Source organism: Vigna unguiculata, chromosome 9 (genome assembly GCF_004118075.2).
Source record: "Vigna unguiculata cultivar IT97K-499-35 chromosome 9, ASM411807v1, whole genome shotgun sequence".
In the NCBI taxonomy this organism is placed as follows: domain Eukaryota; kingdom Viridiplantae; phylum Streptophyta; class Magnoliopsida; order Fabales; family Fabaceae; genus Vigna; species Vigna unguiculata.
Window position 1 is genome coordinate 15,551,830 of NC_040287.1, and position 15,193 is coordinate 15,567,022.

At 34.7% G+C, this 15,193-nt stretch overlaps 2 protein-coding genes across 5 annotated transcripts in view; both read right to left on the reverse strand.

Moving 5' to 3' along the window:
* The window catches only part of LOC114195919 (callose synthase 10), a 56,812-nt gene that overhangs the window by 36,193 nt on the left and 5,426 nt on the right, over nt 1-15,193 (reverse strand). For both annotated transcript variants that reach the window (XR_003606599.1, XM_028086366.1), the window contains exons 7-10: nt 14,886-14,975; nt 10,433-10,530; nt 10,230-10,347; nt 7,811-7,939 (exon numbers count right to left, since the gene is read on the reverse strand). Coding sequence is in view for 1 of the 2 variants with exons in the window: in XM_028086366.1 (XP_027942167.1) it covers nt 7,811-7,939; nt 10,230-10,347; nt 10,433-10,530; nt 14,886-14,975 (435 nt within the window). In the remaining variant the exon portion in view is untranslated. The remainder of the gene's footprint in view (nt 1-7,810; nt 7,940-10,229; nt 10,348-10,432; nt 10,531-14,885; nt 14,976-15,193) is intronic.
* Nucleotides 2,687-5,731, reverse strand: LOC114195920. 3 transcript variants are annotated; one of them, XM_028086368.1, is made up of 4 exons: nt 3,927-5,731; nt 3,652-3,839; nt 3,194-3,551; nt 2,687-3,109 (listed from the first exon to the last, which is right to left on the reverse strand). In XM_028086368.1, exons 1-3 carry the CDS (start codon nt 4,265-4,267, stop codon nt 3,529-3,531), a joined length of 552 nt encoding a protein of 183 aa, XP_027942169.1. In that variant the 5' UTR covers nt 4,268-5,731; the 3' UTR covers nt 2,687-3,109; nt 3,194-3,528. The 3 variants fall into 3 exon arrangements, with proteins under 3 accessions (XP_027942169.1, XP_027942170.1, XP_027942168.1); XM_028086369.1 differs by having other exon boundaries at nt 2,688-3,109; nt 3,194-3,562; XM_028086367.1 differs by having other exon boundaries at nt 2,689-3,109; nt 3,194-3,562.

The window sequence follows — 15,193 nt, forward strand, 5'->3', positions numbered from 1 at the left end:
GCAGTGTTTTTTTTTTCGAAAAATAACTTAATCAAGCTGCAACGTTTCTTTTCTATAATTTATTATGATATTTGAGTCCAAGTTGAGTCTCATCCTTTGGGTTTCATCATTTTGTCACTTTTAATGATGAGTATTATCATTGTACATGGGTAAACTCAATGAAAGATTGATCTAAACATTTGAATATCTTTGTGCATTCCTTAATGAGATCAAGAACCAATTTAACCAAGTGATCAAGATCTTAAGGAGTGATAATGCAGAATACTTCTCTTCTGGTTTTTCCACTCTTTTAAATTCACATGGCATTTTATACTAGTCCATATATACTCAAACACCTTAGCAAAATGGTATAAAAAAAATACACAATTCAAACTAATTGTATCCTACTATTTGGAGCAATTTACTTGTGCATCACTAGGGTGGTGGCATTCTTATTACCAGCTATGTTCATAATAAAATTCCCTCTTCTTCTTTGAACTGAAGTTCCATATCCCATTGTGTTTCCAAATGAACCTTTGCTTCACATTTCTCCTCAAGTCTTTGGTAGTGTGTTCATACATGATGTCTCTCCAGGTCAGATAAACTTTTAGCCCGGGCTATCACATGTCCTTTTTGAATAATTTTGTCTTCAAAAAGAGTATTGATGTTATTCACCTAATACTAAAAAATATTACATACCTACAAATGTCACCTCTTCAGAAGAAACTCCTTTATTCTCTTTGTTGAATATAAGAAAATATGGTTTGAGATTAATCTCCCTTGTGTAGAAAATACACATAGGGGTTGTATTTATAATAAAGAACATATGGGCTAACCCAAAATATATAGAAAGAATAATAACAATAGAAACAGAAAATAAGATATTAAAGATATCTTAACACTCCCCCTCAAGCAGGTACATACAAATCGTATGTTACAAATATAACTAATTCTCAGTCCCCGTAAAGACTTAGTAAAAATATTTACTAACTGATCACTTGAGTTAACAAACTCAATCTTAATGTCTTCAGACATAATCTTTTCTCGAACGAAATGACAGTCAATCTCAATGTGTTTAGTCCTCTCATGAAAGACAGGATTAGAACTGATATCAAGAGCAGCTTGATTGTCACATATAAGTATCATTTGATTAGCGTCTCCAAACTGTAACTCTTTGAGCAACTACTTAAGCCAAACAATCTCACAAGTGGCTGAAGCCATGGCTCTATATTCTGCTTCTGAACTGGACCTTGCCACAACACTTTGTTTCTTGCTTTTCCAAGAGACACAATATCCGGATATAAACCTTCTATCAGAATGAGATCTTACCCAATCAGCATCTGAATAACAAACAACTCTTGTATGGTTATTAGAACCATATAACAACCCTTCACCAGGAGATCCTTTAATATACTTCAATATACGAATGACTGCATTCCAATGATCTTCGCACGGAGAATTAAGAAATTGACTTACCACACTGACTGCAAAGGAAATGTCAGGACGAGTAACTGTAAGATAATTCAATTTTCCAACTAATCTTCTATACTGTCTGGGATCTGACATAGGATTTCCTTGATTTGGTAGAAGTTTAGTATTGAGATTCATGGGTGTGTCAACAGATTTTGAATTCATCAACCCAGTTTCTTCCAAAATATCCAGTGCATACTTTCGTTGAGAAATAATAATACCATCTTTGTCGGACTGTGCCACATCAATACCCAAGAAATATCTGAGTTTTTCAAGATCTTTGGTCTAAAAATGATCACAAAGATGTTGTTTCATCTAAAGAGATGTCATGGTTATCACTGCCGGTAAGAACAATATCATCAACATACACTATCAAGTAGACACATCCAACACTTGAGTGACGATAAAAAACTGAATGATCTGCCTCATACTGAGTCATACCAAATTGTTGAACAACATTGCTAAATTTTCCAAACCAAGGCACAGGAAAAAAAAAATCCTTAAGCTCTAGATACCATGTTGAATATATAGAAAATATGGTTTGAGATTAATCTCCCTTGTGTAGAAATACACATAGGGGTTGTATTTATAATAAAGAACATATGGGCTACGGCCAAAATACATAGAAAGAATAATAACAATAGAAAAGAAAATAAGATATTAAAGATATCTTAACACTCTTCCTTCACAAAAAGTTGTTAACTATGTCAACAAGTCTTGCCCATGCCTTTAGTTGAGCCATTTGTGTATCCTACTCCTGACATTGTTCCAAAGTCTCTAAATAATTCTAACTATTCTTCCCACCCCAATTCAATAGACCACTTCCTCCTCCTTTTACAACCTCCCAACAACGGACTCCAATGATCGGTCCAATGCCACACGGTGACGCAACTGCATCAAGGCCTTAACCATCATGCTTCCATACTACGTCTCCTGATAATTTAAGATTCCATTTAGCCTCCTGCCATTCCAAAACATACTCGCTCTATATGCAAACATAATTCATTTGACAATTTTTTAAACTATCATTGTTTCTCCATTTCTTATAGTTCTTTTATCCCCTCTGGATCTTCACTACCATTCCCAATAAAGGGAAAGAGGCACTTAATCATCTTGGATGGTAATAAGCATGGTAGTTGAATCGTGAATCGTATCGTGTATCGGAGAGCTTATATTTTGAATCGTGAATCGTACGATTCATAAACATTAAAAAAATTGTAACATATACTTAAATATATAGGATATATAAATATGCAAAGAGACAATTAATAACAAAACAACCTCATAGTCAAATAAAGTAGTTGTATCTATGTATATTTTACCACATAGATTCACAATTTCAGCAACACAGCCTTCAAATGACATTATGGTTGCTGCCTAAGATTCCTTTAACTATGGCTATATGCTACTAAACAAGTATTGCATTATACCCATCCAAAAAATAAGTGTTTTTGTTGCTTGTATCCAAAAGAACCTCAAAAAAACAATCTAGTCTAAATCATTCATATTTCATCATCATCATCTCCAAGATCTACATCACTTAAGTGATCTTCATCTTCTAGTGAAAGTTCTTCCCCTTCATTAATGTCTTCAAATTCCTCCTCATCTCCTACTATGGATTTTCCTTTTTTATTGGTCTTGGCATTTAAGTTTCTTGGCCCTATATTAGCAAAAAGAATAAGAAATAAAGTTTAGTTCTAGTTTGGTGACATTCAAATTTTAACTTGTGAATAGAAATAATTACCTCTCTTCCTTTTTTTGTTTGGAGCTCCCTCTTCATCATCAAAGCAATCATGTATATCCATCCATGAGAAATCAATAGGCAAACAAGGATTTTCTTTTTCTGTAATCCATTCATCATCTGATTCAATATCTGACAAACATATGAGATCATAAGTTTCCCCCTTCTCTTCTCTACTCTTTTGTCTCAACTCAAGTTGGAGAAGAGCATTTAGTCTTTGTTGCTCCAATCTATTTCTTCTCTTAGTATGGACTTGGTCAAAGGTGCTCCAATTCCTTTCACACCCTGTTGCACTACATGTGAGACTCAAGATTTTCATGGCTATCTTTTGTAGCTCTTTACTTTCTCCTCCATAACTTTCCTACCAAAGAGCTATCAAAATAAAAATCTATTGAATTATAATTTAATGTAATTAAAAATTATAAATCATATAAAAGTGGTAATGAGAGTAATTTCATTACCAGGTTGTTTCTTGTTTCTAGAAGCTATTGCCATGTACATTCCAAAAAGCCCTTTAGCTCCCTTGAACTTTTCAAGTCGTTGATCAATTGTAACTCTTGTGCTAACATCCAAAACCATTCTTTCAAATGTTTCATATAAACCAATCAAGACCTCCCTATCCGAATTGAAATTTTTGTCATAGTGATATCTAACACAACAAAAAATAAATTGAAGACATGAGAAGAACGAAAATAGAGGTACTTGGTAGAAAAAATTTAGGTGAAATATGCATTACCTAGGATTTAGATAATAGGCTGCTGCATGGAGAGGCCTATGTAGTTGCAAATTCCAACTAGTGTTAATAATCTTCCACACTTTTTTGTACCTCGTTTCTATCTTTTGGAAATTTTCAGCAATTTGCTCCTTTGCTCTATCCATTGCTTCATAAATGTATGGCATGGCTAGTTTTGCATCACCATCTACAAGCCTCAACACTTTTACGAGTGGAATCACACATTTTAAGCAATAGGTGATTGATCTCCAAAATCTACCATCACTCAACACCAAATTCATAACTTGCTTACCCTCACTTTTATTAGCATGTGGACTAGTAGCCCATTCCTCTGAAGCAAACATTGATCTAAGAGCATTGTTTTGTTACTTAATACAATTTAATGTGAGATAAGAAGTAGCAAATCATGTGACAGTTGGTCTTGCTAATTCTCTTCCATTAGAGTAGCTTCTATACAAATTAAGAACCCATGTATGCCTATATATGTAAGTGGTGATTTTCTTTGCATTGCTAATAGTATTGTAAAATACTGGAAGCTCTCCAATATCTTCAAGAACAAAATCAAGGCAGTGTTTTGCACATGGGGACCAAAATAATTTGGTTCTCTTTTCCATTAGCATTCTTCCAGCTGCCACAAGATTAGAAGCTCCATCATTAACTACTTGGACAACATGCTCCTCTCCAATTTCCTCCACCATGTTGTCCAACAACTCAAGCATTTTCTTCCCATCTTTAATGACATCACTAGTATCAATAGATTTCAAAAAAACAGTCCCACTTGGACTGTTAACAAGAAAATTAGTCAATGATCTTCCTTTACCATCCGTCCATCCATCACACATCAATGTACATCCCCATTTTTCCCAATCAGTTTTATACTTTTGTAGACATTGTTGAACATTATCCACAGCTTTTTTCAAATATGAAACTCTTACCTCATGATAAGAAGGAGGTTTTAATCCTTTGCCATACTCTCTAACAGCCTTCAGCATTTGTATAAAAAGAGGGCTCCTTACAAGGTTAAATGGCAATGCATTGCCATAAATACAGCTGCAAATTTCTCTAATTACATCTTCTCTATTTTTATATGATGCATTGATTGTCATTTGTTGAAGATCATTTTTTCCCTTTGTCACTTCTCTTGCTAATTCTCCTCCACAATCAAAGCTGCCATCCTTTGTCTTTTTTTCTTTTCCTTTTAGCATCTTCACAAATATTTCGTTCACATCGTCAGGGACACTACAACACAGAATGACATCTTCTTTTGTTCTAGCAAGGTGTTGTTTCATTCTTGCTATACCACCCCAACAAGTGTGAGAACAAAACTTGCATTTAACCTGTAGCCTATTTGGTGGAACACTGTCACAGTAATTCCATGTAATGTCGACCTCCCTTTTTGACTTACTCATGCAAATAAATCCCCTACACAGAAATGTGAAAACAACCTCCCTGTCCAGAAACGTCACAAGGAGAAACGTCAGAACCACCACGCAACCACCACGCGACCACCACAGAATCATTGCGCAACCACCACAGAACCACCGCACACACGAACAGAAAGACAAACAGAGGCGTTCACGAGACGAAACGCAACCACCACCGGGCGACCACCGCACCACCACCTCGTGACCACCGCACCACCACCTCACGACCACCGTGCGACCACCGCGCGACCACCACAGTACCACCTCGTGATCACCAGAGTGAAGCAAAAGTCGAAAGTCGAAAAGTCGAGAGTCGAGAGGTCAGAACAGCTTTGTTCGTTAACGTTAATATGTTTTAAGAGAGAGAGTTTCAATGTGAATAAAATAAAGGGGGGGGGGGGGGGGGGGGGGGGGGGGGGGAAATTTAGGGTTTTAAATTGGGGATAAATTGGCAGGGGGGAAATTTAGGGTTTTAATTTGGCGGTAATTTTGTATCGTGAATCCAATCATGATTCTTACGATTCGCACTTATATCGTACGATACGTTTACAATTCGGGAGTAAAAACGATACATCTCACGATTTGTACCGCGGAGGGGCTGTATCGTATCGTACGATACTTACTATAATGGTAACAAGCCATGATTGATGAAATGCAGACTCTTGAACGTAATGGTACATGGGACTTAGTTCCTCTTCTCGTTAGGGTTACACTATTAGGTTTACATCAAAAGTGTTTTCCTTCATGCTGCTCTAAAAGAGGATATTTACATTGAGCAACCTACTAGTTTTGTTGCTCAAGGGGAGTCGGACTTGGTTTGCATGTTACATCACTCTCTCCATGGTATCAAGCAATCTCCTCGTGCTTAGTTAGGAAAAAAACACAGTGATGCACATTATTCAGCTTTTTATTTTCATACTTCACTTGGAAAATGTGTTTACTTAATTGTGCATATTGATGACAAAGTTATTGCAAGAAACGATACTGCAAGAATCTCACAGTTAAAGGAACACTTATGTAATCACTATTCAGCTTTTTATTTTCATACCTCACTTGGAAAATGTGTTTACTTAATTGTGCATATTGATGACAAAGTTATTACAAGAAACGATACTGCAAGAATCTCAAAGTTAAAGGAACACTTATGTAATCACTTTCAGAGTAAAGATCTTGGAAGGCTCAAATACTTTATTTATGGGCATTGAAGTCGCTCAATAGGAAGCCATTGTAAATTCTAAAAGGAAATATGCTTTAAATATCATAAATAAAACAAGCATGACTAATTGTAGATCTATAAATAGCCTTATGGATCCAAATATAAAATTAATAGCAGGTCAAGGTGAACATTTCTTAGATTGATAGAGATATAAAAGACTTGTTGGGAAAATTATTTCTCACGCTATTAAGAGACCTTATGTATCTTTTGCAATGAGAGTTGTTAATCAGTTCATTAGAATGCTATCATTTGCATCTTAAGATACCTCAAAAAGGCTCTAGGACAAGTTTGTTGTACAAAGATAAAACGAATACCTAATTTTCTTGTATTTTGGTGTTGATTAGGCAAGATCTCCTATGGATAGACGTTGTACTATAAGAGTATTTTTTTTCTCATTTTAAATAAGTACTAAAAAATGAAAAGATACAATTAATAACAAACAACCACATAGTCAAAAAGAGTAATTGTATATTTGTCTATTTACTACAAAGTATGTCCAATCATTGACTTTAATAAGCAGAATATTAATTTATTTTACCAGTTTTCCTTCTATGACCTTGACTTATTATTAAATAGCCACGACTTATTAACCAAGAACCCTAACAAAATTTTGTACCCCTTAAGTTTTGTCTTCATGTATATTTTTTATTAATAGAAGGTCTTACTCAAGAGGTAAGTAGTAATCTATTCTAATCAAATACAAAAAGCTAATTCATAGTCATCGATAATATCTCTTCAACCCAAATTAAATTTACCTATATATCTATAGATTAATGTTCTACATAATCGTTAGTTATTAATTATATCTATTTAAGTTATTATTGCCTAAAATTAAGTCAATTTCACTACATAGAAAATATAAATACAACATAAATGGGTTACAATACAAAGCACTAAGACCAACTTATAAACTACTAATATGGGACAAGAATTAGTATAGAACAACTATTTTGAGCCAAAATCAACTAAACTAACAATGATAAGACCACTAAACCTATTATTTTGGCAGCAACTACATCCAGTTAACAAACAATCCTGTAGTTCCACAATTAGAAGGAAATTCCTTAACGTGAGAAATTTTACCACAGTAGTTTGAATGGCCAAAAAGTGAATACCGGCATGGATGCTTTCTGTTTACAACCAAATGGCAACGTGCTACCATTTCACCAAATAAATTAACGGTTGTGCATAATAAGATTTGGAACATAAAACTGCATTATAATAAGAGAGTGAATAAAGCAACTCACTTTAGCTAGCGTGTCATAAATAGGACAAATTATTTTCTCAAGAAATTTTGCAGAACCGTCATCAGTTACGCAGCTGAGAGCAGGTCCAGCTTCTCCATGATCCAAAATAGCATCCAACTCTTTGGCCATCTATATAACACATCATGGCTAATTAGCATTAAAAGTGATTGGAAAGGTTTATAACTAAACTTCATCTACCTAAAATATTTAATATTAGGAAAATGGGAATAACCTCAGTAAAATCAAAGCACAGAGCGACACACCACATATTCATCAGAAAAAAAGTGATCACTACTTTGATACAAGGAAGATAGAACCTCACAATCTTCTTGTGTCTAACCCTTTTAATTCAAAATATACATTTTAATTTTAACAGGTAGATCACAGTGTCAATTTATTTAAAGATTTTAATAAAATGTGACCAAAATAAGGAGGTTTGAAAATAAAACCCTTCTTTTTCAAGAGGGTACCAGTAACACATACCTATTAATTTACAACAAATAAAAATAAGTCCCTAATAAGTGGAAGACAACTAGTGTTGTCAATATCGAATAATGCATATAGATAATTAAGAAAACAAAAACATAATGGTAATAGTGTTAGTGGCGGCAAGAGCAGAATGGCCAATGGTGGCAAGCGGATGTGTCATCGGCGGCCGGTGGTGGCAAACAGTTGCACCAGCAATGGCAAGTGGCGGCATTGAATAACAAGGTTGCTGTAATGTAGACAGGATATTAGGTTAAATTGTAATATTTTTATTCGGTCTGGTATGGTCCAACTTTTAAGAAAATGATAATTTGGGCTGATAACCCAACAAAAGACTAAGAGAAAAGAGTTGAAATTCCAAATTTGTGGGGTGTAGCTAGAAATTGATGGGGTGTAGGGGGTGTACGAAGCAATATCCAATAGGTTTCTCTCATTGGTTGCTGCACTTTAGGGTTTATCTAGGGTTTATCTCATGCAAGCTGGAATGATAAATATACATTCATCATTTTATCCAAGCATACAGTCCAATGCCATTGGATGTGAAAGGGTGTGTCAAAAATCCCACATCGAATAGAGATATGATCAAATTATAGTATGTAAGTAGGTACAAACCTTACATTAAAAGGCTGGCTTTCTATGTAATATAAGGCTAGTGAGGCAATGGAGACACACAAAGCAAGGTTAGTAGTGAAAAGAATCAAACATACCTTCAAAATTGATTACATAGAAACCTTAGCCGGTGCTGTGAAGATAACTCCAGTAAGGGAAATAATCTCTTTTCCTGTCAACTATGGTTGCGAATAACAGCAATTTTATGTGAAGATTGTTTCCTTTCATTGGAATATTGAGGAGAAAATTTACAAGGAGGTCCCACTGAGATATGGCCAAAGTATTGCTGTCAATTTTGTTTGTACGCTAAAAAAGGAATCATATGTTGATTACATAGAAACCTAAGCCCTTGTTGCAAAGATAAATTGTTGCAAGTAGGATTTTAACTAGAAGTTGGTAGAATATTAAATGTGTTACAAGAAGCTAATAGAAGTTGTTAGAAGGTTCTAGAGATCTCTTCGTAATTATTACTTTAGGAGTAGAGTTCTCTATATATAGAGACTGATGTACTGTTTCAGAGGAACCAATTTTGAATAAAAATCTTCTTTCATTCATAATTCTTTCAAGTTAAATACAGTCAGGGAAATAATGTCTCTTTCTGTCAACTATGGCTGGGAATAACAGAAGTTTTATGTGAAGTGTGTTTTCCTACATGGAAAGATTAAGGAGGAAATTTATAAGGAGGTTCCACTGAGAAATGGAAAAAGTGTTGCTCCAAATTCTGTTTGTAGGCTAAAAATGGAAACATATTGGCTGCTCCAAGCGTGGTTTAGAAAAATCATAAAGGGTACAACCATCTAAGGGTACCAACAAAGTCAAGAAGGCCACAATTTATTCATAAAACACTCAACGACAGGGAAGTGTCTGTGTTGCTAGGGGTATGTAAGGCTCAGCATTTCTTTTCTCCTTGAGAAAAAGTTGGGCCAAACACTTTTTATAATAAGTTCTTAAAATATAAATAGCTTACTTAACATGAGCTATACTAAAGAGGTCCCCGCAACAGCTAACAGGAGCTAAAAAAGAGCCTTGTGACATTTTTATAAGCCTCTTTATAGCTTATTTCAATGAACTTCACAAAGAAACTAACCAAATATGCCCTTTCCACATTATTTCAACTAGTTTCTCAATCAAGTTTATTGTAAGCTCTAATAAGTGCTTACTTGAATCGTTTAATCAAATGTAGCCTAAATCCCAGCAGCACGAGAGAATCACATAAAAAGCAAGATCAAATATGAGAAGTAATTCTAAAACTATTAGCGAAAATAAACTAACAATGCTAATGGAGGAATGGCCTAAAATATAAAGAGCACAATTACAGACTTACATTGTGGAATATATAGCAAATACACTCAGGAAGAAAACGAACATTTGCAGCTTCACCCCAAATAAGAAAATACAAGGAAACCAAAAAAAGCTTCCGATCCCGGTTAATAGCTTCTAAACTGCACGAAGCATAAAATGGAATGCAATCAAATAAAATGTGAAAGAGGAAAGCCAATCAAAAAATGAGTGAGTTGAAGTAATAACCTATTCCAAGCAAGACGAATTCTCAAGTATCTGCACCACCTGATATAGTTATCTAGCACCTTCAAGAATACTTCATTGATTGTTTTCTCATCTATTTTCTGCACATTACAAAATTCCACAAAAAGAAAGGAATATCACAAAGCAATGAATTGTATTATTGTACATTTACCATAGGACCATACTGAGCATACCTACAATGTAGAAGTTGTAAAACACCTATTATGCAAGATTTACATTTAAATGTCAAACTCAAGAGTTTAAGTAACCTTGTAAAGCTTCAATAAACATGACTAGTATACTTGACTTACAAACTTGTAAGAGTTTATCAAAAAGATATTGAAAGTACTATATAATCTTCAAGCATAAGGTACAAACTCATCATAAGTCATAATAAAGAAACAATGAATAATGGACCAGCATGTCTCCATGCATGATCAGTAAGGATAAGAATAATAAAGAAAAGATAGAAAGAAGTGTATATAAAAGTTCTGAAGTGACTTTGAAAAAAACTCAACCCTAACTCCATCAAGAGCTAAGGCCCACCAACTAGATGTTAGTCAGTTTTTGCTAAACCCTAAACTCTAAACTAAGGCTTGTCTTAGAGCCTTTTCAAGATATTTAAAAATACATATTATAACATTCCAATGATCAATTCAAAGATTTTGCATTAGTTGACTCACAACTCCCACTAGAAAAGACAAATTTGATCTAGTAATGGAAGATAAATAAGTTTCCCAACCAGCGTTATATATCTTTCCAAGTCAAAGAAAGCTTCTCCTTATATTGCCATTAATTTCTGATTTCAATCCATAGCATAGGACAATCCATTGGTTTACAATCAATCATGCTCGTCTCTTTTAAGATGTCAAAAGCATATTTCCTTTGACAAATTACAACTCCATCCTCTGCTTAAGCTACTAGTATGCCAAGAAATATTTTAGACTTCCAAAATCCTTGGTCTAAAATTGATTACATAGGTGTTCCTTGAACTAAGATATTTAGCACCATAAAGACTATTGTCAACATACACCATTAAGCACACACATTTTCTAGGGGAGGTGTGACAATAGAAAAACAAAATGACCTGTTTAAGTGCATTTCAACCCAAGTGTTTGGACGTAGTTGTTTAATTTTTCCAAACTAAGCACATGGAGACTGCTTGAGACCATAGAGAGAGCGCCGCAATTTGCAAACCAAACCAGACTCTTCCTTGAGCAATAAACCCAAGTGGTTGCTCCATGTGAACTTCTTCAAGATCGTCAAGTAGAAAAGCATTCTTAATACCTAATTGATGAAGAGGTCAATGACAAATGGTTGTCATACCAAGGAAAAGTCTAATAGTATTCATTTTGGCCACTGGAAAGAAAGTATTACAATATTCAATCCCATAGATATAGATATATTCTTTGCTACCAATCAAGCTTTAAGGTGATCAACTTCACCATTAGGTCCACTTCTTATTGAACAGACGCAACGAAAGCCAATTGCCATCTTTCCAAATGGGAGAACCAACTCCTATGTATCATTTTGTTCAAGGGCCTGCATTCCAACAATCATGGCTTACACACAAGACAATCAAGTGCCTTTTTCATATTTATAGAAATGGTAATAGAAGACAACGAGGAGATAAAAGAACAATAAGGAGACAAACGATGATAGCTTAGAAAATTATAAATAGGATGATTGTTTCATGCAGACCGAGTACCTTTGCGAATGGCAATAGACCAGCTATAATTCTCATTATCAGGTCTTGATGAAGAGCACTCAACATATAGCATTAGACCAATCACTGGAGTAAGTTGTTGGGAGCTGATAAGAGGAGAGATGGTCCAGGTGATTTAGGCTAATTAGAAGAATTTGAATTATTTGGAGACATTGGAACATTGTTAGGAGTAGGATACATGAAGGGCTCAAATAAAGGCAAAGGCAAGTCTAGTTGAACAAACACACATTTGATAGCTCGAACTAAGTTTATCCAAACCTTGAGATACACCATGTACAAAACACACACAACAAAAACTCAAGGAGAAACATGAAATAAAGGTGCATTTAGAAAGACAATGGAATATGGAACGCTATTGTCCAAAGAAGAAAAAACAATTTTATTAACAAGATAACAACCACTAAGAATGGGATCACCTTAGTGAAAGAACATTGGCACTAAGCACTGACATACGAACAATTTCACCAAAGTGTCTATTCTTTCACTTTGCCAGACCATTTTGCTAAGGTGCATGAGGACCAGTGGACTAGTGTAAAATGCTTGTTGAGTATAAATGAATGGGAAAAAAAAGAAAAGTATTCTTTGACATTATCACTCCCCAAGATCTTGATCACTTGGCCAAGTTAGTTCTTGATTTCATTAAGGAATGACATGAAGATATTCAAAAGTTTAGATCGACCTTTCATTAAGTAACAAAATATTCATCCAGAACAAAATAACTAGAATATTTATCAATAAAAGTAACAAAATAACGAAACCTAAAAGATTAAACTTGACTTCGACCCCAAATATCATGAAGAATTATAGAGAAGACAGAGTTGCACCTTGATTCAACTCTTTCTGGAAAAAAAAAATGTTTTCCTAATCGACATGACTCACTCCAAGACTTGGAGTTTGATAATTGTGGATGAGCCAAACTATCATGTAGTAGCCTAGGAGATGGGGATGCTAAAGCAGAAATTGACGATCTAGTGCCTAGATAGTCAAGTCCCCTAGATTCATTTCCTTCACCAATCAATTGACTTTTATTGCGCTCTTGAATAACAAAAGAATTTGCATCAAAGGTTATAGAACAATTTGAAGATTTAGTTAATTGCCTAACTGAAAAAGTAGGTTAAAAGGACAATTAGGGACAAAAAGAACATGTTTTAGGTTTAAAGACAAAAAAAGGGAGATTTGACCAACTCCTAGAGAAGTAACGTCGGATCCATTGGCTAAAGTAATAACATGACAAATTTTAGGATGCGAAATGGAAGTAAATAAGAAAGCATTATCATAAATGTAATCAGAAGTACCTAAGTCAATTATCCATGAACTTTGACATTCCAAGGTTTGAGAGATGCAAGCTATTGACAAACTAGTGAAAGATCGTGCTTGGTTCTCGGACTTCAAACTGAGATATTCTTGATATTCTTCATAAAAAAAATGCGGTTCAACCTTAATAGATTGGAAGATCTTTGTTGTCTTGCTAGGAAAACCATGCTAGGATAAGCATTTATCTTGAGTGTGGCCAATTCTCTTACAAAAAGAACATTGAGGAAATTTGTATCCACTTCGAGAAAAGGAAGAAATATTTAAGAAAGAATTCACCAACAATCAGAACTACGGCAACAATCTACACTCCCAAGCCAATGCCAACTACAAAAGATGGAAAATAGTAGGGGACAAAGAGTATGAGAGAGAGGAGAGAGGAGCCTCTCAACCAAAGCTGAAACTAGAGAAACAAGAGCAAGGAGGTCCGACAAGCCTTGTGAAGAAGACATGGAGTTGTTTCGGTGACAAAAAGGTTGGACAGCAGACATGGCTGCCAACCAGCAATGGCTGGCAAACTATGGAAGACTAATGTGATTGGCAATGGCTGGCAAACTATGGAAGACTAATGTGATTGGCAATGGCTGACGACTTAAGACTGAAAATATGAGCAAAAGAACTTATCAATAAATCACATCCAAAATTATTTATTCATTTAGATTGTTGCTGCCATAGAACTATTTGAAGCGATTAGTATTTGGGGGTTTGAATTTATCATAGAGATACATCTGATAATTATATTAGAATAAAGTTAAAAACGCCTAATTATAATTTTAACTTGCACCACACGTGTGTGGGAGACACACAAAAGGTTCGCCCACAGGGGTATAGCTCTGCCCACGAGAGTATGGAAGATGCACTTAATCAGAAATTGCATGAGATCCTTCCACATAGGTGTGGAAAGCGTATTAGAGAGATTATTCTACAACCTCATTTAAGCATTTTTCTTTTTGTATTCAATTACAAAAAGTGGGTATGAAAGTTGTAACTTGGATCTAAGCTAACTAATGGTGATGGTATCACTTAAAATAATATTGAGGAACTCAAGCAATCATTGTTTCAGTGAGCAAAGATCAAGTTTTTAGGACTAGCGAAAAAGTTTATATTCTCATTTGAGGCATAGTAAACAATTGAACTACACCTTGAGATCAACAGCAAAGAACAAAATTCTAAATTTCAAAAAGCTGTTACTATATCACTGCCAGACCATAGTAAGTAAGAACTAGTTTGCTTCTATTTGTTAATACCAACCAACTTCAAGCTAAAGTTTGTTCCATCCGTTACTGAAAATCTGATTACAAACAACTATGTTTCTTTTAAGACAGATAATAAAATAAAAACAGAATGTCTACAAACTGAAAATTAAATAATACTCCTGATAGTAAAACTACACCAAAATGGATTCATAAAAGAACTCACTGGATCAGTTGCAGCAGGTATTCCAAGTCCAGACTGCTTATTTGCTATCATCAAGATAACATTTTCGCGCTGGTTCCTTACATTGTCTTTCTGCATGTGCAAAAATTAAGATATAACCCAGACCATTCAACACTTGCAGCAAAGCAAAACATCTAATCAGAGAAAACTAATAATAAAAGAAGTAGCTTAATCATAACCATGAGTGTCCGTTTTCCCCTATTATTCTAAGAATTGAGATTCAGATGCTAAAAGAAATTTCTTGTGTATAAATTCACTCAACAGATCTCAATTTATATAGAACAAATCTA

Bases quoted from the DNA above. Each gene is read 5' to 3' on its own strand.
- LOC114195920 (XM_028086367.1), bottom strand. From the start codon at position 5,443: ATGATTCTGTGGTGGTCGCGTGGTGGTTGCGTGGTGGTTCTGACGTTT.